A 20,825-nucleotide genomic window follows, 5' to 3' on the forward strand; every position below is an offset into this window, starting at 1 on the left:
AGTTAGAGTGAATGGAGTGACTCAGCACATGTTCAGTATTACTCTCTTTGCTTATTGCAGAACCAGAAAGAATGTTACTTTATCTCATAATTATTATTTAATAATGAAATAAGGATTTTTAGGTATATAAACTAAGCTAAGCTCTAAAGGACGCTCCCTGCTGAAGTCAGTTCTGTAGTATGTGTTGAGTGCTGTTATCAGCTACTGATTTTTTCTCTAGTGGAACGTAACGTGTGCATGTGAGTGCGTAGATAAAAACAACAACTTTCAGATAAAAAAAAAGAACCTTCTGCTACAACTGCCAGACACAGACAACTTCTGGCCTAATCAACACATTTTAACACATTGTATCAGTCAGATTAAAATAATAAAAACATAAGAAAGCAAAAAGCTTAAATATATAAACATAATCCTGTAACAGCATTAATGAACTGTCAATGTGTACTGCAATGAGCACATCCACCAGGCTGATAAACCGATGGGACAGTAAGGCAGTTTAAAAATATACAGTACATACATTAACATTTGTTGCAAAATGGTATTTGTTTTGCAACAAAGAATTTTTGGGTCTGCATGCTCAGAACGTTCTATTTTGTAAAAGATCTCCCTGATCCTTCCCTAAAAATACCAATTAAAAATTTATTCAACCAATTCTATTCAAATATTATTGTGGTTCATTTATCTGCCCACATCTGATCTAGAGTTCAGAGGGCAACATCCTAAAGAGTTCTGGAGAAAACTGTGATGATGAAACCATGTGGATTAATAGCAAATAAAAATCACCATTATAATATTCAAAAATATGCCAGGTTCTTTTAAGATTGCACACTACTAACACAAAAATGCAATCAATTGTCAACTAAAAGTAATATATTAATTGCTCACAACCCATTCACAACTCCATTCAGGAATCTTTCTCCAATCACCAAGTCTGTCTTAGAAAATACGATTTTTTTTTTGAATAAATGCCAGTATTTCTTTTTCTTACTTATGATATGCTATGAAAAAATATTTATGATCATTACTGGGAGTAACTATTTCATAGTATTAATATAATTATTAATATTTTTTAATGGAGGTAATATTAGCTTTATTTTGAGAATCGCACAATGTCCCATACAACTGGAATATTTTCTGAAGATGTGATTTATTTTTCACAGATAATTTTATATTAATAAAAAGCAATGTACATGAACAATAGAACTGTTTTAAAGTAAAATTATTCTAACTTTTTGATCAGTTAAATGAAAATACTTTCTCCTTTATATTTTATGAACCCAACAGAACATCATTAGTCGACCAAAATCCTTCTCTACAAGGACATAGACATAAATAAGTTTGATCAAATTTCTCTGACAAAGCTGCATGGATTGTGTACTTTGTTGTTGAGTTCTGAGCATTTTGCCCTGCAAAAGCCCAAATGGAATGCCATGGTCTGTTAGGGGTGTTGTCGTTGTTTCCAATTTTCCACTTTTACAGTTGGGCAGAGCTCAACCACAGTACGTGACACGGGAGACTGATTCGTCAGAGAGTGTGAGAGTCGGTAGCCAGCAGGACTGGCATCACGGCTCTGCTTCCCTGCCTTTGATTTGCTGGGTGAAATTCGCTCCATTAAACCTGGTTGTAAAAAGCTGATGTGTTCAGACTTGAGACACAGGGAGGGAGAGCTGAGATCTATGTGGAAGGTAAAGTGAGATAATAGTAACAGACTGCTAATTCTGGCGCTGCTGCAGCCTAAGACAATATGTCTGTGTGCGTGGGTATGCATGCGGGCGTGTGTGTGCGTGAGTGTAAGTGTGAGGGTGGTTGCGAATAAGGACCACAGCCTGATTAAAATCTTATGAGTATCAGTCATTATTGCAATTACAAGACAAAGAGGTCCTTGCAGAATGTCACTCAGAGCAGCTTGCAGAGGGAATCTAAACTGATCGAGTGCAGAAATGTTGATGTAAAATGAAATATGGAGGCAAAAGGCTTTTCAGAAAAAGATTAACACCTACATGTTCTGTACACTCACTTTTTCATAGTATTTGATTTCATATTCGGTGATGACGCCATTGGGTTGCTGCGGTTCCTGCCAGGATAGCTGAATGCTGCGCTGCTGCACATTCTCCTTGATGACCTCACTGACCTGAGATGGAGCTGTTTGGAAAGGAACATGTCAATAAGTGGAGGGCAAACCCCCTCAGCACACACACACACACACACACACACACACACACACACACACACACACACATGCATACAGAAATTAGCCCCACAGAAAACTTTTTATCAACACTCAGCGGCCCCCATCAGCCCATGAATATTCACGGAAACACCTCGAAAATGTTTACACCCTGAGGTCCAAATTTCAATTACAGGGCAAACATTATCCCAGCCAGCAGAAAAGTACAACATGTAAATCATGAATGACAATTCACTTAATTAATTCCAATAAAACAAGCAGACCCTTCTCCTTGATGGCGCAGCTCTTCAGAAAGGGCTGTACCTGAAACCTCCTGACACCAGTCCCTGTACACCAATTACCTCAGGTTCTTTGTATGACTCATTTTAAGTGTCTATCTGTCTGGATTAAATACTATGATATTTAGGTTTGCTAAACTGGCACAGAGGCAGTTTTTTTGCTTGAAGAAAGCATATGAAGTTAAAAACTGTGTGTAGACGAGGCTAAAAGCTACGTTTGTGCCATGTCGTATGCATCTTCTTGAACTCCCTCTGACGATGCTACAGTATCAACCGCTAGCTTTCCTGTAATTACTGCTCCATTGCTGTTTTTTCTGGACACTGTCCAACAGGACCGTCTTACTGATACATGGTTCTTCTGGTGCTCTTTGGGCAACAGCAGCTAGTTTTTAACCGGTCTCCAGAACTGAAAAATTTTGGACACAGATTTTTTTTTTTTTTAGATACAGAGTCTTTATTTTAAACTTTTGTCAGAGACTCTACCAAACTTTTTCTGTAGTCAGCACACCGTGTTCTGTAGAGAATGAAAAGGCAATTCAGCCTCAGGAGATTTTCTTCCCTAAGCTGTAAAAGTCACCTGTTGTGTAGTTGGGAGGTTCATAAATCACACAAATCTTCCTCCACCATTCCAGAACATCATTAATTATTGTTATCCTGGTTATAATCACTATCAAGTTACAGCGCTTTGCTTTAATATCCTAGAGTAGGAAAAACATCACGCATTTTGGTTTTCTGAACATCACCCCCAGGAGAAACAAACATGTTTACCACAAATCTTCAAATAGCACAGAATTTTTATATTTATTTGTTTACAAACAGTGTGAAATCTTGATGACTCAAGCTGCTTTTGGGGCAAAACACAAGCAGGGCTACAACACTAGAAAATTTGAAAAGTGCTTTTGTGAATGGCAATAATGTTCAATAATACGGCCATTCTGCACAAGGAGAAAAAAGCCAAAGAACAAGGATATGATGATACATTTAGGCCTGCCACCATAGCTAATTTTGCTGGATGATAAAGTGTCCTAGAGGTAATTGTAGTAAATGATACTATTGTTATTTAGAGACAATTTTCAAGTAATATAATTGAATTGGCATTATAATGCAAGAACACATTCTCAAAGATCAATAAACTTTAAAATGTAATGAACATTTAACACTGCAGCTGCAAGATATTTTAAATAACAAAAATAAATAAACAAAAAAACAGAAACAACAATAAAATGAATTATGGAGTTACTATAAACAAATTGTCTTTCAAAAAAAGGGCTGGTTGAGACCAAAACACCAAACCAACCTTTGTCATCCAGTTTTTGGTAGAAAGAGAGAGAGAGAAACCATACATCATGGAAATGAACTTGGTTTAATTTATCATGTGATTAACTGATTTGTTGTGACAAGCCTAGATAAAGTTATACAATTAACATACATCCATTTTCTGAACACCCTTCGTCCCTAATGGGGTCGGGAGGGTTGCCGGTGCCCATCTCCAGCTGCGTCCCGGGCGAGAGGCGGGTCACCCTGGACAGGTCACCAGTCTGTCGCAGGGCAACACAAAGACACACAACCATTCACACACACACACACACACCTAAGGAGAATTTAGAGAGACCAATTAACCTGACAGTCATGTTTTTGGACTGTGGGAGGAAGCCGGAGAACCCGGAGAGAACCCACCATGCACAGGGAGAACATGCAAACTCCATGCAGAAAGACCCCGGGCCGGGAATCGAACCCAGGACCTTCTTGCTGCAAGGCAACAGCTCTACCAACTGCGCCACTGTGCAGCCCCCTATACAATTAACAATTAAATTTAAACTATTCCGATTCCTCATTTTCATTCTGCGTCTTAAAGATTCCTGATTTCGATTCTATTTAGTCAAAAAAATGTCTACATTGTTTAAATGAGCTATAGATTCAGAATAAAACAGGTTTCAACTTCTCAATTATTATTAGTATTTTTTTTAAATCTAAGCTTTTTTACTTTACTATATTTTACTAAGCTGTACTATCCATTTTTTCACAGAACTAGTTCCAACTATGTAAATATCATACATGTGTACTTGAATATAAATGTGAAACTTTTCACTGGCTTCCATTTTTGCAAGAGAACTTTAGTTTTGAAAAGCTGATGTTGGTCATGTTAAAAAAAAAAAGAACAAGTCCAGCTTAGCAGCTGATACAGTATAAAATCATAAACAGTGAACAGTTAGGCTGGGGGTTGGCAGTGTGTCTAGATGGAGTAAACTATCAAATCTACACCATGAATCCAGAGATGTTTAAACATGGTTACTGTGCTCACTTCTTTGCATGATATATTCTTTGCTCTACCTTTGCACTGAGCCAGCTGCTCAGTTGTTTATTAATGTGAAGCCACAGTCTCGACCGCTGTGGTGCGGTCCAAACGTCCAGCTGATTCTTCTTCACTGGAATTCAGCAGCTTCTTCAGTCAGCAGACTGTGAATCAAAACTAGACTACAACATTTAAAATGTGAACGATTTGAGAAGAATCAAAATGTTAGTCCTGATCCAAACGATTCTCAAGAGTCGATGCCCAACTATATTAAGGATTTAAGAGGTATTTCTAGGAAGACTCAAATTCTTTCTATTTTTCCATATAAAAAAAATCCTACAACTCATACTATGTTAACTTGTCAGAAATCAGTGTCTGATAATCCCCTCAGATGTGACTCGACCACAAGGAGCAGTTTGCTGTAATCTATGCTCACCCTGATGCCAAAACAAAAAAGAACAAAGAAACAAAACTTCTGATTATGGTTCTTTTGTGTTTTCACAAACAGAATCACTGGTTTTGAAATCTCAGTCTATGTTTTAAATAATCTTCACTCTGTGTAGAAATATGCTGTTTGAATTTGATCATTTAAGTATTTTAGGTTTAAATCTAGTCCCTCAGTGATCCTTCATATCTTGTCTGTCAGTGTTTCATTTTTTTCTGAAATGTATCCAAAATGCTCCAACAGTACCAACGTTTAGGTTCTTGGGTCAACTTCTATGTTTATGTAGCCAAGGGTTTTCAGGTAAGCCAATGTGCAGCCCTTATTTGTGAACTTTTATTAGTTATTTGTATGGAATTTTAATTGTATAGGTACTTGTAATTGTATAACCTTTACTGTCTCTTGGCCAAGACACCTTTAAAATAGAGGTTCTTAATCTCAATGGGCCTTTCCTGGTTGAATTAAGGTAAGAAAAAAGAAAGAAAAAAGAATTCTAGCACAAGACAGCAACTTCAGAACTTCCTTTCTAGTATATGAGAGAGTGCTAAAATTAGCTTAACACTATTTTCACCAGACCAAGTCTTGCTGGCAACAATTACTTTACAACAACAAGACAGACTTCACTTTGCAGAGGAAACAGATACATGTGTATTGTTCTTTATAAATCAAGGACCAACAAGAGGAACCGTCTTTTCCTAAACAAGTAAATGTGCTGAAGAGCCGGTGGAGTGTTCAGTGACCCAGTGGGACCGGACCTCTGGAGCCTTAATGCAGCCTGACCTTAGATTGTTTTAAGATGACCTGCTACTAATGACTCCAACTGGATTAAAACCTCATTAGGTCTCATCGGCATTCTGGACAGTAATGGCTGCGACAGTGAGAACCCAAGACCTTGGAAAAAAGACTGCTGTTGTGACATGTCTCCTCATAATCCACCCAAAACACAAGAACAATCTATCCTTTCTCTGCACAGTCAGCTGGTCACAAGGACGATTAAGCTTTCACTCCCCAGACACACCAAGCCTTTAGTTGAGCTTGATTTTATGAAATTTGACTGCATTGACTGCCACCACATGTCCTCTGAACTGGTTACCAGTCTTACCCTGCTGTAGTTTTAAAGGTGCTAAATTAAACCTGGTTTATTTTCCTCACCAGCAGATGTCTTTGTCCACTAAACACATACAGAGAAAACACAGCTGGGGACTAAAATACATAACAAAGGTTTTCAAGAACATAATCCTGTCTTTGCTGCATTATTTTTGCTCCTATCAGATAACAACTATACTAGAACACTCTGTACATGAGATATATATTTATTATGAACACAGAATGATAATTTCTTAATTCACCTTTAGATTCATCAGTTTCCTGATGTGATTAGCATATGACAACTGATGAGCTTGAAGGACCAGATGTTACAATATGCTTCTTTAGCTTGGCATCAGTTTTCAAACTGATAGTCCCATAGATTGACTATTGACCTCTCCAAGCATGCAATTTTCTAGGCAAATAAACTAGAGTTCCATTAAAGCAGACTAAACGGGGCTGGTGTGAATGAACCCTAAATTAAACCCTAACCCCTAGAGATGATTATGCAAAGAAGGATTCTCCATAGGATCAAGAACATTATGGACAACCCTGACCATCCGCTTCACAATGTCTTGTGTGAAGCCATCACTATCTTCAATAACCATGCAAAGAATCTAAAACAATGATTTACAACAACATTTAATTTCCCTTTGTGATTAATAAAGTATTTTTGAAATTTGAATTTTACATTTTTACAATGTCCTTGATTTCATTAGGTGCAGAGCAGGACATCCCATTAAACATTTAAGAGCTAACATAAACATCAAAGGTTTAAGGGACGTAGATCAATAAAACAAGTCTTTTGAGAAATGCATTGTTGTGTGTCATGATGAGTCACATTTTTGTAGATCATCTATCTATTGCCCCATGACTCTACATTTATTCTATTGTAAGCTTCATACAGAAAACATATTGTGAAATATATCATTATAGCCACTCATCACAATAGATATACATTTTATGTCATTTTGGGCATCCCTACCTAACAGTCGCATTTTATGACTTTGGCAGGAACACAGAGTAGCCGAAGAGAATCTACACATGTATGGGGAGAACATGCAAATTCCAGGCAGCAGACCCCAGGCCAGGATTCAAACGTAGGGCCTTCCTGCTGTAAGGCAGCAGTAACAACCACCAGGCATATGTTTCATAAATCAGTGACTTAACAAATAACGAATTTTCCTCAAGTGGTCAAAAACTCACCTTTATTACCAACATTATGTCATTTCAGGCCAACGCTAAATCTCTCTGAATCAACACAGCATTAGAGAAGTGCTACATAAAACCCCTTGATGCCATTCCACAGGGAACAGAGGGCAGACCGCTCTGCTGCAGGTTATGGGTGACAACAGACAGAGGGTCTCCTGTGGTTCTGTAGGTAGAGTCCTCATCTTGTGATCGGAAGGTTGTAAGTTTTAGCTTCCTCTTATTACGTCGATGGGCCTCTGGACAAGGTTCAATGGCCACATCTTTTTTTTCCACATTTACACTGATCTGTATATCAGTGTATAAACGTTTGTGCGAATGGGCACATTATATTATTTTCTTGGAAATGTTGTACAGTGCTGGATTCTGCATGTTGCATTAAAAGACTCTATAGCCATTTTGGCTGAACTTTGGTAAGAAAAAAACAATCAAGTAAAAAAAATATTTGTTTTTATTAGAATCTTTGTTAGAATCACCAGTGGGAACATTTTTTGGCTCCCCTTTCAGTGCATTCTACTAAATGCAACTTAAACCATGTTTTAAATTAACTTCAAAAGCTTTGACTTGAGTTTGATCATTTTCATTTTTCCACACTGAATAAAATGTAGGTGTTCACATATTTTCATGGTAAGATCATGCTGCTGAACTAAAAGATTCACAGATTGCTTTTTTTCACATCCTTTTCCCTTATCTAATAATTGCCAGAATAGAAGCTTTTACAGTACAGCAGAGCTGCAGTGGAAGTGGGCAGCATGATGAAACTTTCTACATTCAGAGCTGAAAGCCCTAGTAACTGCAGCAGCAGTTGTGATGACTTATCCCATTCCCACTTCATTCTCAGACCTCAGCTGGTAGCAGAGAGCAGAGCCCCTGTGTTTCCGTCCAGGTCATGAGAATAGGGCCCGCACAAACGGTTTTCGACAAAAACTGAAAAGCAGTCTTTTAAGGCTTTAAAATGAAGGTCACAGCTGTGGTTTGACTATTTTTAAAGGAACAGTCTTTGGGTTCTGTTAGATAAAAATAGTGAATCACTCAGGCAGAACTATGTGACAGCATTTAATGAGTGACTTGATATCATGGAGACCAGTCAGCCAGCCACTCTAACACTTTTCAGCCTACCTGTGGGGCCTAGCGCTGCGGAAAATTGTATAATTGTTATGCTGATCTTAAAAAGACTCTTTGGGAAAGCATTTGTGCATTCATTTTGCAAGATTACAAAACATGTTAGTGACCCCAAACACCTTCCCCTGTAAAGCTAACTGATCCAGAAGTCAATTCTCACCGTGCTCTGCATGTGAATATCTTGTGAATATATTAGACAGTGCATTTATTAATATTCCCTGCTTTCACTCAGCTTGGCTGATTTTAACTATGAGGCAACAGTCAGAACAGTGATAGTTCAGGGGTGTCTCTGTCTGCCTCTGTTCTTGCCTCATGAACCATACATCAATATAAATTCATATATTCATTTACGGATGTTTTCACAATACGCTTGTAGATCTTTAACGCCTGAGATCTTCCTATTTTTAAGCTCAGTAAATTGTTGGCATTTAGGAAGATTTTTCCTCGTGCATTTTAACTTGAACATACATGATTATGTTCCTCTAGAGAACATAATCAAAATCTTTTCTCTTAAAAACAGGCAGTACACATCTACCTTACTGAGGGATAATGGATTAGACACATGGAGAAATGAGTTTTCATCATGTTATACTCAGAGATTTTCTTTTTTCCATAACTGTGTGTTAACATAGTTAGGTTCCAGATTCTCCAGCTGTCTTTGTTCTCCCTCTCCTATCAAATATTTCACACACTCACAGCTATTGTTGCATTTACAGCACAAGTCTATTCCCTTCCACTGCCGACAACCACGTATTTACTGTTGGAGGGAGCCTAGTTATGAGACTGAATGCTTTTAAAACATCGTCTGTAGATGCCAAGGAACAAAGGACTAGTGACAGTTTGGTCCCTGGCTGGGCTGACACTAACAAAATATGACAGAATGGAGATTACCTCTGCTTTGTGTGGTGACTCCCACAACAGAGCAGAAAGCGACTGCTGTTAAATGTCGGCAGCTGAATGGAAAGGGGCATTTTCGCAGTGCTCCTTGTGGAATTTCATTCAAAAACTAGATTTTTACTGTTGATGATGATCATTCTTTTTGAGAGGAATACTAGAAAGACGTTTGCAACCGTTACTGCAGTTTGCCTTGACATACTGAAATAAGAACTTAGTCAGATTAGGTTGTAATCATTAGGAGCTCAGAAATTCATCTTGAGAAAAGACAGTTTTTTGTTTAGCTTTTTTGTGTGTTTTTTTATTCATCTGAACGACATTTGTTGATCTCAAGTCCTAATTCTAAAACAGCCTTGAAAAAAATGAAAGGGTATAAATGCTACTGATTAACAGATTTAGCAAAGATATATTTTCATTCACATACTTTCATCCATATCACATTTGCAGCTTCATATAAGATGGATAATTAAACTAAAAGAACTCCTTGTTTTTTATTAGCTAAACGTACCACTTGCTAGTCTGCTTTTACCTTCTCTTTTTTTAAGGACTCCAACTGTAAAAACAGAAGTTTGTCCTTTAAATTTTAAAGCGAGCCGAGCCGTTTGCTGAATTCCACATAACGGCTCTTATTTGCAGCCAACTGTGAGCATGAAGAGCATATGTGGACCGGGGGACTTGATCTGCCTAAACCTGCTTCCCATCTGTATGGCTTTGGGAGCCAGCCAGTCTGAAAGCACCGTGTTCCTCGGTTCTAACAAAGCTTCATTCACTCAGTGGACAACACGCTTTCCACATGCTAACTGCCCTTAAAGATGCAGAGTTTTTCTTAAATATGGCTAAAATGGAGATGGCAATCATTTCAAATGGTATTCTGATACACTATATTGCCAAAAATAATTGCTCACCTGCCTTGACTCACATATGAGCTTAAGTAACATCCCAGTCATTTCAATATGACGTTGGTCCATCCTTTGCAGCTAGAACAGCTTCAACTCTTCTGAGAAGGCTGTCCAGAAGGTTTCAGAGTGTGTTTATGGGAATGTTATGACCATTCCTCCAGAAGCACATTTGTGAGGTCACATACTGATGTTGGACGAGAAGGCCTGGCTTTCAGTCTCCATTCTAATTCATCCCAAAAGGTGTTCTATCGGATTGAAGTCAGTTGAAGTCTCGGACCCAGCCAGGCCAGTTCATCCACACCAGACTCTGCCATTCATACATTTATGGACCTCGCTTTGTGCTCAAGTGCTCAGTCATGTTGGAAGAGGAAGAGGTCAGATCCAAACTGTTTCCACAAATTTGGGAGCATGAAATTGTCCAAAATGTGTTGGCATGCTGAAGCATTCAGAATTCCTTTCACTAGAACTAAGGTGCCAAGCCCAGCTCCTGAAAAACAAGCCAATCCATAATCCCCCTCCACCAAACTTTACACTGCCACAGTGCAGTCAGACAAGTACTGTCAAACTGGCAACCGTCAAACCCTGACTCATCCATCAGATTGCCAGATGGAGAAACGCTATTCAACTGGAGGTGAATGTCAAGATAACTGCTGGTTCTGGAAAAGAAACCACTCCTCTTCAAAACAATAGAGAGGTCACATGCATCTCACCAAGCAGCTCACCCTGGAACACCCTGGCACATATAGAGAAAACAAAGTCTCACACTCTGGATCTGACTAGACAACTAACAGGAACCCCTCACTTAGATGATCCAGGATGACCTGCTTTGAGCCAAAATATTCCCCATGTTTATTATGGAATCACTCAACATTAAAACATGCAAGGGAAACTTTCTTTGCAGAAATGATAAAAACATGAACAATGTTTGAGCTTTATTTGCAACAACTGAAAGGCTCACAAAACCCTTCGGTAAACCTGAACCCCTTTCAGGGCCTGCAATGAATTTCCAACTTCTTTACAGAAAAATAAATAAATAAAAGATTGCAGGGTTAATCTGCACATCAACAGCAAATTCAGTACCAATACTATGCCCAAGCATAATAATGCAGAGAAAATCACTAAATTTCAACCAGTCAACTATAAAAGCTTAGAAGAAATTTGAAATCAATTAAGCTCCTCTTCCTTCTGTATTGATATCAAGCCTACACCTTTCCTTAAGAAAGTCCTGCCTGTCATTCCCTCTGATCTGATTCAAATAGTAAACTCATCCTTTTCATCAGATGTTTTCCCTCAGGCTTTAAAAACACCTTTGGACAAAAACGACTTTGGACTTTGATCTATATACTCCCACCAGCTCAGGTTATAACAGTAAATAAAATTTGCTACCATAACTATACTGATAATAGTCATGGTATCATGAGTGTACCTTCAGATCCACATAAAAGCAGTTACGATGTCAACCTTCTATCACCTGAAGAACATTTCCAGGATTAAAGTTCTGATATCTAACAAGATTTAGAGAAACTTAGGGTTTCCCCCAGTGTATTATAAGCCTGGTGGGCCGCCAGGGTCGACCCCACGCTAAGCGTTGCTTGTTCAAAGAATAAAATAAAAGTTTAAAATAGTGTTTTTAAATACATCAGTGACCCTGGACAGCAAGCGTATGTGCTGCAAACTGTACTTCACCAGCAGAGCAGAATCATTCCTGAAAGATGGGTCTACAGATGCTACATTGAACAGGGCACAAACCTGGGAGTGCACCAAGCTGGCGCCTCTGCACGTTGGTCATGTAGCGAATTGTTACGGTCTGCACCTCAAGTTTACTTTGGTGTGGTTCGCACCCACCTCTCAATCAAACTGGAAGAAGTTCCTGAAGAAAGGTTTCATCTGTATGAGGATTTATATGAACCCCTAGTGAGGAATCATTTTTCTTCGGAAAATACAGCATTAAGGTCTGAGTCAAGTTTAAAAGCCACCATGTTTGCTCTGCTTGCGAACCACAAATGTAACCTATTGTCACACTTTCAGAGGTGCGTGTTGAGCGTGTCATCCAGTGACAATGATGTATTTTTGTGAACAAAGATGCGTTTACATCTAACAGACGTTGGCCTGGAGCGTGGCTCTATGTCTGTTGTCTATGTGTTCCTCGGTGGGACGGTACATTAGTAGGACCGTGTTTCAGTCGCACAATGTAGGTTTTTTGGGTTTTTTTTTGCAGTGCCATAACGCTTCAAACTGCGGCAGAACAAATCCCTTCTCTACTTACAGTCAGGCAGAGTTTCTGCGTGGGGCCGTGTGGAGATGGGAAAAACGTATTCCCTAAAACCAAATAGACTCTGTGGCGGTTATTAAAAAGAGAGAGTCAGGAAAATGTGGTAGCTTACTGTCTAGCAGTGCCTCATAAAATACATCTCTCCCTTTGTCCCTTTGTATCCATCAGAGATATGAATAGTACAGTGGATTTAGCGCACCATCCAGGGCCGGTCCAATGTTATATATTGCCTTGAGCAGGATTTGATTCAGGAGCCCCTCTCACTGCTAAGAATATCAGCACCAACAGCACCATCCAATGTAGATTTAATGGAATCTGAGAAAGGGGCCAATCTTAAAAGCAATCAATGATAATTGTAAATTGCTGAGAAAATAAATATATAAATATGTTATATTTGTGAACAAACAGAGCTCAAACTCAAAAAATTTAATTCATAACATCAGATTGTAGCTGATGTTACGAAACAATCTATCAAGATTATTCTTAGCACTTTTACAAAGTAAACTTACCAGCTCCTTAAGATCTTAAATGTAAATGTTGAACAATTTAAAAGCTCCAATACCTGAAACACACTAAGAAAATCTTCATATTTAGCAAAGGGTTTTATTGTTGTTGTCGTGTAATCCTTTCTATATTATATTACATATTGTATGATTTCTTTAAGTTTCCAAGTCAGAGTGTGGTGATGATTAAGACTTTTTAGAAAGGACTCAGCATCTGAATGCACTTCACCTCACCACACCTCTTCTTTTAAACGATAATTCAGTTCTTTCCATTATTTGGTCAAATATCTTCAAAATCCAAAATGTTCCAGGATTCCCTTATTTTATAGGGCAAAGTCCTTCACTGAAATGTGAGTGATGAGACATCAGTGAAAAGGCAGCATGTTTACCCACCAGTGGCTAACTGGATGATATCTGGGGAATTTTTCAACCCCAGTGAATCCTATTCACAGTGAACACTTCAGGCAGAAGAATACAAACTAACCTTGAACTGTCTGTATTTGAAAATAGTTTTAAAGAGTCCGGTAGAGGACAGAGTACTCACTGCATAACAATGCCGGTCGAGGCGGGGCCACCTTTTGTGACCATGCAGGGGGGTCAAAGGCCACTCCGTTTGAAAGCAATTAGCCAGGGCTGATTTGAAGGAGGACTAGTCCGGGTCTTTCATGTTCTATAGGGCGGACAGCTCCAGAGGTGATGGGATGATTATTAATACATGTCTGATGCCTTCAGTGCTGACAGCTCAACACAGCCATCATATTCCCCCTCATTATTCCTCATTTCAAGGACTCAACACTTTGCGTCTATGGATCAACTGAACAACAGCAAATAAAATTCTCTAGGCTTCAAAGTTGGTAGTCATAAAATGCAGATACATTCTGACAGGAATGTGTCTATCAAGTAATGCTATGATTTGACTGGGCCAGAAAGAAACCAAGAAATCTGGTCTTACTGGAACTCTCATGTTTTTCAGCTTGACGGACTCAGCCCAGTGACCACAGTGGATGCTGCTACCGGTTGACCATGACACAACAGTAACTGTTGTCAGTATTATGGTTTAAAATGAAGCACAACGAATAAGGTGCCTTTAAGAGTAGGCAGTATTTTCTATGAGGGATGCTAATTCAGCCTGTAAAAGACTGAGAGAGTGAAAGACTGAGAGCAGGAAACATGAAGGTTAACTAGAGTGCAGACAAGTTGAATCACAAAGCAGTTATGGAAAATGTTGGATTGAAAATGTCTGCATCCTTGGAGTTTTAGGATCTACATTTCCGTGGAATACACAAAGAGAAAACTATTTTAGAGAGAAAGCTCTCCCATTCCTTATCCAAAGTATTGAAACCTCTACACTTCGAATGAAGTATGGGAGGGCCTTGATTGAGAAAATACTTCTACCAGATGCTAAAGACAGATTAAAATGTGAAAATTTTTTAGTTTTGTCTCTCAAAATATAAAAGTAAATCAAATATATATATATATATATATATATATATATATATATATATATATATATATATATATATATATATATATATATATATATGTCGTTTTTTATTAAATGGATGTTGTGGTGGCACAGGGGCAAAGCACAACCCACGTATTGAGGCCTTAGTCCTCGTGGCGGTGGCCGTAGGTTCGATTCCTGACTTGGCAACATTTGCCACATGTCTTCCCCCTCTCTCGTTACCCTGTTTCCTGTCAAACTGCTTTCAAAAAAAGGTCACTAAAGCCAACAAAACCTTAAAAAAAATAAAATTAAAGTAGACCAAAAATCAGCCACAAAATTTAGAGTAGTGAATCTCTTCTTCAGGCACAAAGCAACTTGAAAGTTAGGAAACATTTCTCAGTTTAGTACAATTGCTTCATAGAACTCCTTGTACTCAAATAAGTGTGTTTTTTCCTTTCTCCTTTATTGTTTGTTGTTTGAGTCACTGAGTGCATCACCCACACTTAACAGCTTAAGTATACCCTTGTACAACATCGTGAAGCCAGAAATCAGAAACGCAGTGGAAGGTCAGTGGGGAAATTGCATTCATGCTACACTGACGTCCACACAAGGCACACTGTGCATGATTGCCCCTCCAATGCTGCCTGACAGGAGTTCATTTTAACCCTTGGTGGTATTTCTGTCCACTCGCTGCCTTGTAAATATCAAAATGCCATTCAGCAGAGTAACAGATGCAGAAATCACTGGTCAGCTGTGTTACGTAATTGTCAAACCAGCGGGGACACCGCTTACTGAAGGAGCACTCAGCATTTCTGTGTCAGTGTCCAAATTAGGGAGCAAGTCTGGCAGCCTATCATCAGCACCTCTTAGCACCCTCCCTGATTTCCTCAAGTCAGCTAGAATTGGGTCTGCAATAGCCATATTTAGTTTCTCTCATGTTGAGCAAGAAGAGAGTCATTTTGACCTTACTAGATTTACATAACTGCACCTGTAATTCTGTAGTGATGGCTGCGCTCACCCTGCAGTCTGACCAAGATACACAGTCACACAGCTCGAGTTTTCTTTGGCTTCGAGAAAGGAGAAGAAATTCACCTCTACTATCTTGAGCTTCTGTCATAACTAACTCTTGAATAAGCAGTGGAGCAAATATAATCTGAAGCAATCAGTTGAGGTGTATTTTAATAATGCCAGCTGTGAATCACATCCTCCCCGTCTGGAAGAAATCAGGTCATGCGGTGGAAGGCCATGATAATTAGCTGCAAAGAGACGGAGAGAAGAGCGACAGGAAGGCTGCAGCAGGCCTGTGAAAACGTCACGTATTCACCGCCTTCACTGGGAACCTTCAGGTCGTGTTTTAAGGTGTAAACAAAATAACCACAGGGATCCGTGGTTTGTAGCGGAGATGGGCCCTAACGAGAACGTTTGTTGACTTGTTTCTGCAGTCAGAATTATCACAACAGCATGATATGTTTGTGCAAAACAAGCTTCAAGTTAACAGAGTCGGATCCAGAGAATGCCATGAGGAGGAATCTCAGCTTGTTAAATTCTTTCGTTTTGTTCATGAATGGCTTTTCCATCTGAAGTCACTTAATCAGAGAAAATCCCCTGAAAGAGCCGTCTTTATGACATACAGCCTGATACTCTCATTCCTAATTGCTGAATTTCCTCAGATCTGCTGAATGCTTTCGGCAGACAGCCTGATGAAGTCATAAAGATATGCCAAGTCCTTTTTTCTCTCTTTTTTTACTGGAGAGCTGGGTTGTAATGATGCTATCTAACCCCAGCTTGCGCACGGAGAGTCAGGGAAAATATGCAGCGAAACAAACAAGCAGAGGCCAGATGAGGAATGAAAGCGCTGGCACTTGTTAGAGTCTACACGCTCGGCTTGTCCGCTGCCTTCCAGCTGAAGGCAGCTGCAAGGCACGCCTTTTCCAATCTCTGAGCAGGCTAAGCTGAGCCACGCGTGTGCACAGTCGATGGCTTTTATCGTTTATCTTAATAAAACAAAGACTGGAGAGCGAAATGACACAAAGCAGATTACAGCAAGAGCAGCGACTGTGGATATTTACAGGAACTGCTAAGCAGCCAAACGCCCTTCCACCTCTTTGCTTCCCTTAAATGTCAAAGCGCAGCCTGAGGGGCCCTGCACTTCAATCTGCACCCTGATTGGACATCTGAGCTCCAAGTATGGGGCAGCACAAGTGGGGAATTGGTGGGGGAAGGGCTGATTGACAAGTGAGATAATTTCACAAAATGCACGTTGCTGCAGACGGATGGCGCTCACCGGGTCAAAATCCTGAGGCACCGTTATTATTCTGAGGTTGCAATCCCTGCAATCGTACTTATCTGCATTTCCCCACTGCTCTCACTTCCTTATCAGCTCAAATAAAGTCTGTGTTTGGTTTTAAGACGGGTGAAATTCCAACGCAGGTTTTGCATCATGTGGAGGAGACACAGCTGGTATCATAACCATCCATTCATTTATTGTAGAAACCAATCTGTCATCAGGAGGATGATCATATTAATCAGAGCCCTGGATGGGCCCAATCCAGGGACCCATCCATCCAGGGCCCCTCCAGCCGTTGTCTGGTCCAACACGCTGCAGATTGCCAGTTCTCCCAGTTCTCCCAGACACCATACAGTCCAGTCAGATCAGAGTCCAGCATGAGTGAGAAACAGACTGAAAAGGAGCCTTCTAATGCTGCGGCCGACAGCAGCAGAAGAAGCAGAGCGCGTCCTCCCTGACCTGGGTGAATTTACAGCAAACACTGTCAACATTTGATTATTGCAAAGCCAGGCTGCTGTTTGAAAATCTTATTTTGCAGTAAGACAGAAAAAAAACAATCCTCTTCACAGCAAGTGGGACAGAGCAGGAAGAGTGCAAAAGGCAGCCTCATTCTGGGAGATCACCTTCATCTCAGAAAAAGTGAAAATAAAGCGAGGCAGAATCAGCAGCAGTAAAACCAGGCGACCGTCAGCCTCATCGCCTCTATCAGCCGACCAGCACACGCTCCAGCTGCGCAGCCGAGCTGCCTTCAACTCTGCAAGAGAACCGTTAGAGATGTTTCCCATCTGATACCAGTGACGAGAAATTTGTTTTAAAAAAGGACCATAAATATTCAAAATCAAAATATTTTAAAGTGATTCAATTAAATAATTAAAATAATTATACATTGATATAATTAATTATATCAAGTTAATACATGAAACTTTTCAATACAATCAATTACTTCTTTTTTGTTTTTATATACAAAAGACCAGAGTCTGATCCTTTGTTGGGTGTTTCTAATAAAGCTGTAAATAAGATGCAAAAGCAGCGATGGATGACAGAGCTGCTTCTCTGGGCCCACTGAGGGTCCGTTTCTGTGGGAAAAGACTCCAGTTAGAATTTTACTGACTAGTAATGTGGACTTCAACACATTCAGGATTTCCTTCAGTGTAATATAAACCTGGCAGGCCAAAAGGTTTTACTTCACTCTCTTATTCTCAGGCTAAGCTTTGCTTGTTTTTACAAAAAGACAAATTAAATATTTAAAATAGTTTTTAATACACCCTTAACTGCAAACTGCATGTGTCTTTGCTGCACTCAGCATTTCACTGGCAGAGCAGAATTATTCCTGAAAGAAGGAATTAGTTACAGATGCTGCAGTGAAGCCCCTTCAATTTTTAATTTAAATCTTACATTTTCACAATAAATTCCAAATAATATTTAAAAATCCCCAAAACTGTTCATACTGTCAGGATTGACAGTTTTACTGTTTTCTCCACTGTTTGTTCTATAAAAAGTATCAATAAATACAAACAAATTGAAACTAAAGCCACCGTGGGCTGAACAGCTAAAATACACCATTTCAAACTAAATTAATCAGTAATCATTTCTGCTCAACTAAAAGGAAGTAATGTCATTAACCTTTTGTTGATTCAGGATTTCTTGTTTTATTTAAATTAAGTAAATTAGAGCATTGAAAAAAAACAAAAAAAATTTCCTCTCCTTTCTCGAAGCCAAAGAAAACTGGAGCTGTGTGACCGTTTATCTTGGTCAGACTCTGCTTTCAGCAGCTGCAGTGTGAGCGTCGCCATCGCTCCAGAATTACTGGATCAGAACGCACCACAGAGAAAGAGAAAGACTGACCTCCAGAGAGCTTTTCTTCTTCTTCTTCCACTTGTTTTAGATGTGGAAGCGGCTAATAATGATTAATGATGACCGAGCAAAGAGAGAGACGAGTGACTGTGGGAATGCCGTGAAAAAAATAACACAATCTCAAGCGTTGGTTTGTCACAACTCACTGAGCGGAACAATGTGTTTAGATTAAATTCATTACCATGATTTATTACGGAGTGTCATGTAAACGCTGTTTGCAGCACTAAGAAGCTGCTGAGTTTAACAAGAGCTGATTATTCCCAGACTGGGTCGGACCGGACTGCCCTCCACCCCCGAAACCGACCGGCCTGATCAGCTGCTGTTCCCAGACAAAGCCAACTGTCAGGTAGCTCGGCAGAACGCCTCCTGCTCCTCCTCCTGCTCCACAAAGACAAGGCCACTTTCCTCGTTCTGGACAACTGCCCACGGCCCCTGCAGACCCTCACAAGGGGCTCCTTAGGCCCCGGGGGGCGCGCAGGCCCTGGGTTAGTTTTCAGCGCTTGATTAATTGCAAAGCACGCGGTGAACAATGTGTGTAACTGCGCTGGCCTGTTTATGGTAAGAAAGTCCAGTTTGCAGGTTGCAGGCTGGTCTTTTTACACTCCTACCACATGTTGGTAGGAGTGTAAGAGAGATAAATTCTCCCCCCAGAATCATCAATCATGGAAAAAATACTTTTAAAAATTTAAGTCGGAGTTTTTTTTTTATTGTTTTGTTTGTTGCTTATTTTCTTTAGTTTGCAGGTTTGACTTCTCTTTTTTATAGATGTTTTAAAAACTCATGCAAAAACCAACTATTTACTGACTGTCTGATATTAGCTTCCAACATGACAAGCCCAGCATTCTGACTGAGGGGAAAGAAAATGCTTCAGAGCTTTTGGAGTCCATAAAAAACGAATTTGTTATTTATGAGGCTTGACTGTACAAACAAAATGTATTTTACTTCAAATATAAAAATACATATTTCACAACTAAACTTTTTACAATTCTGTATTGTTCTAAACTCTTCACAAAAGACTACCTAAACACCCACAGAAGATGGTTAGTACCCTAGGTACTGCACAAACACACACACACACACACACACAAACATGGATGGACGGATGAATAGATGGACGGATGGATGGATGGATGGACGGATGACTAGGCAGAGTTGCTTTGAAAGCAGATGTAAAACAGGGTTGATAGTTTTATGTCTTTTGTTAACCACAGTGAAGGATGTGTGATGCTGTGGGCCTGATTCATTAGTTGGTTTGTGTCAGTAAGATTTTCCTCCTGAAACATGAAGGAATCTGATGATTTCTTATGTGATAAACTAGACATTAGTTCATCTTGTGTGGCATAGAAGTCATGCACTGTAAGCATTGCAGCTACTGAGTTTTTATTTATAGCATTTATTTATTTCAAACAAAAAAATGAAAAGCAAAAATCTTAAAATTTAAAACAAAGTCATGTTAACTGACATTACGCAATTGGTTTGAAAAGGAGCAACTGTAAGACAAGAGATCTTATGATTTCCTTCTTCTCTCTTCAACATAAAATCATTTTAATCATTTTACCTCACCGGATAAATCCTTAAAACATTCACATATTGAATGGTGCTCAAATCTCACATTCTCATCATTGAATGTACAATTATTTACACATTATTAATAACAATATTGATTTTGGCCCATCTTATGCAACATGTTTTCAGTAAGCTCATTTTTGTGCAGTTTTCTAAGCTGTTTTATATTTACAATTTATTTGAGCTCATCATTTAATTTATAAATCCATAAACCACACACTGACAAAATAAAAATTGTTTCTGGTTGTTCTAATAAAGAGTTTCTTAAAATGTACTTCTTTTAAATTATAACCCCCCCCCCCCCCCCCCCCTCACAAAACATTTTCTGAATATTGTGTGGAAGTTGAAGGTTTCTTGCTTTGAACATAAATTATACACCTTTACATTTTAAAACTTCTCAGAATTTCAGTACATTTGATTTTAAATATATTGGATTTGTATGTTCCCATTATCCCACTTTAGGTAGAATTCTGTTTGATTGATTA

The 20,825-nt window shown here is 39.2% G+C and overlaps 1 protein-coding gene across 1 annotated transcript in view; it reads right to left on the reverse strand.

The window, feature by feature from the left end:
- epha7 (eph receptor A7) overlaps positions 1 to 20,825 on the reverse strand; it is a 126,048-nt gene that overhangs the window by 33,572 nt on the left and 71,651 nt on the right. The window contains exon 6 of the mRNA XM_044107216.1: positions 2,018 to 2,142. Within this exon, the coding sequence (XP_043963151.1) occupies positions 2,018 to 2,142 (125 nt within the window). The remainder of the gene's footprint in view (positions 1 to 2,017; positions 2,143 to 20,825) is intronic.

The sequence above is a fragment of the Gambusia affinis genome, linkage group LG22 (genome assembly GCF_019740435.1).
Source record: "Gambusia affinis linkage group LG22, SWU_Gaff_1.0, whole genome shotgun sequence".
Lineage (NCBI taxonomy): Eukaryota > Metazoa > Chordata > Actinopteri > Cyprinodontiformes > Poeciliidae > Gambusia > Gambusia affinis.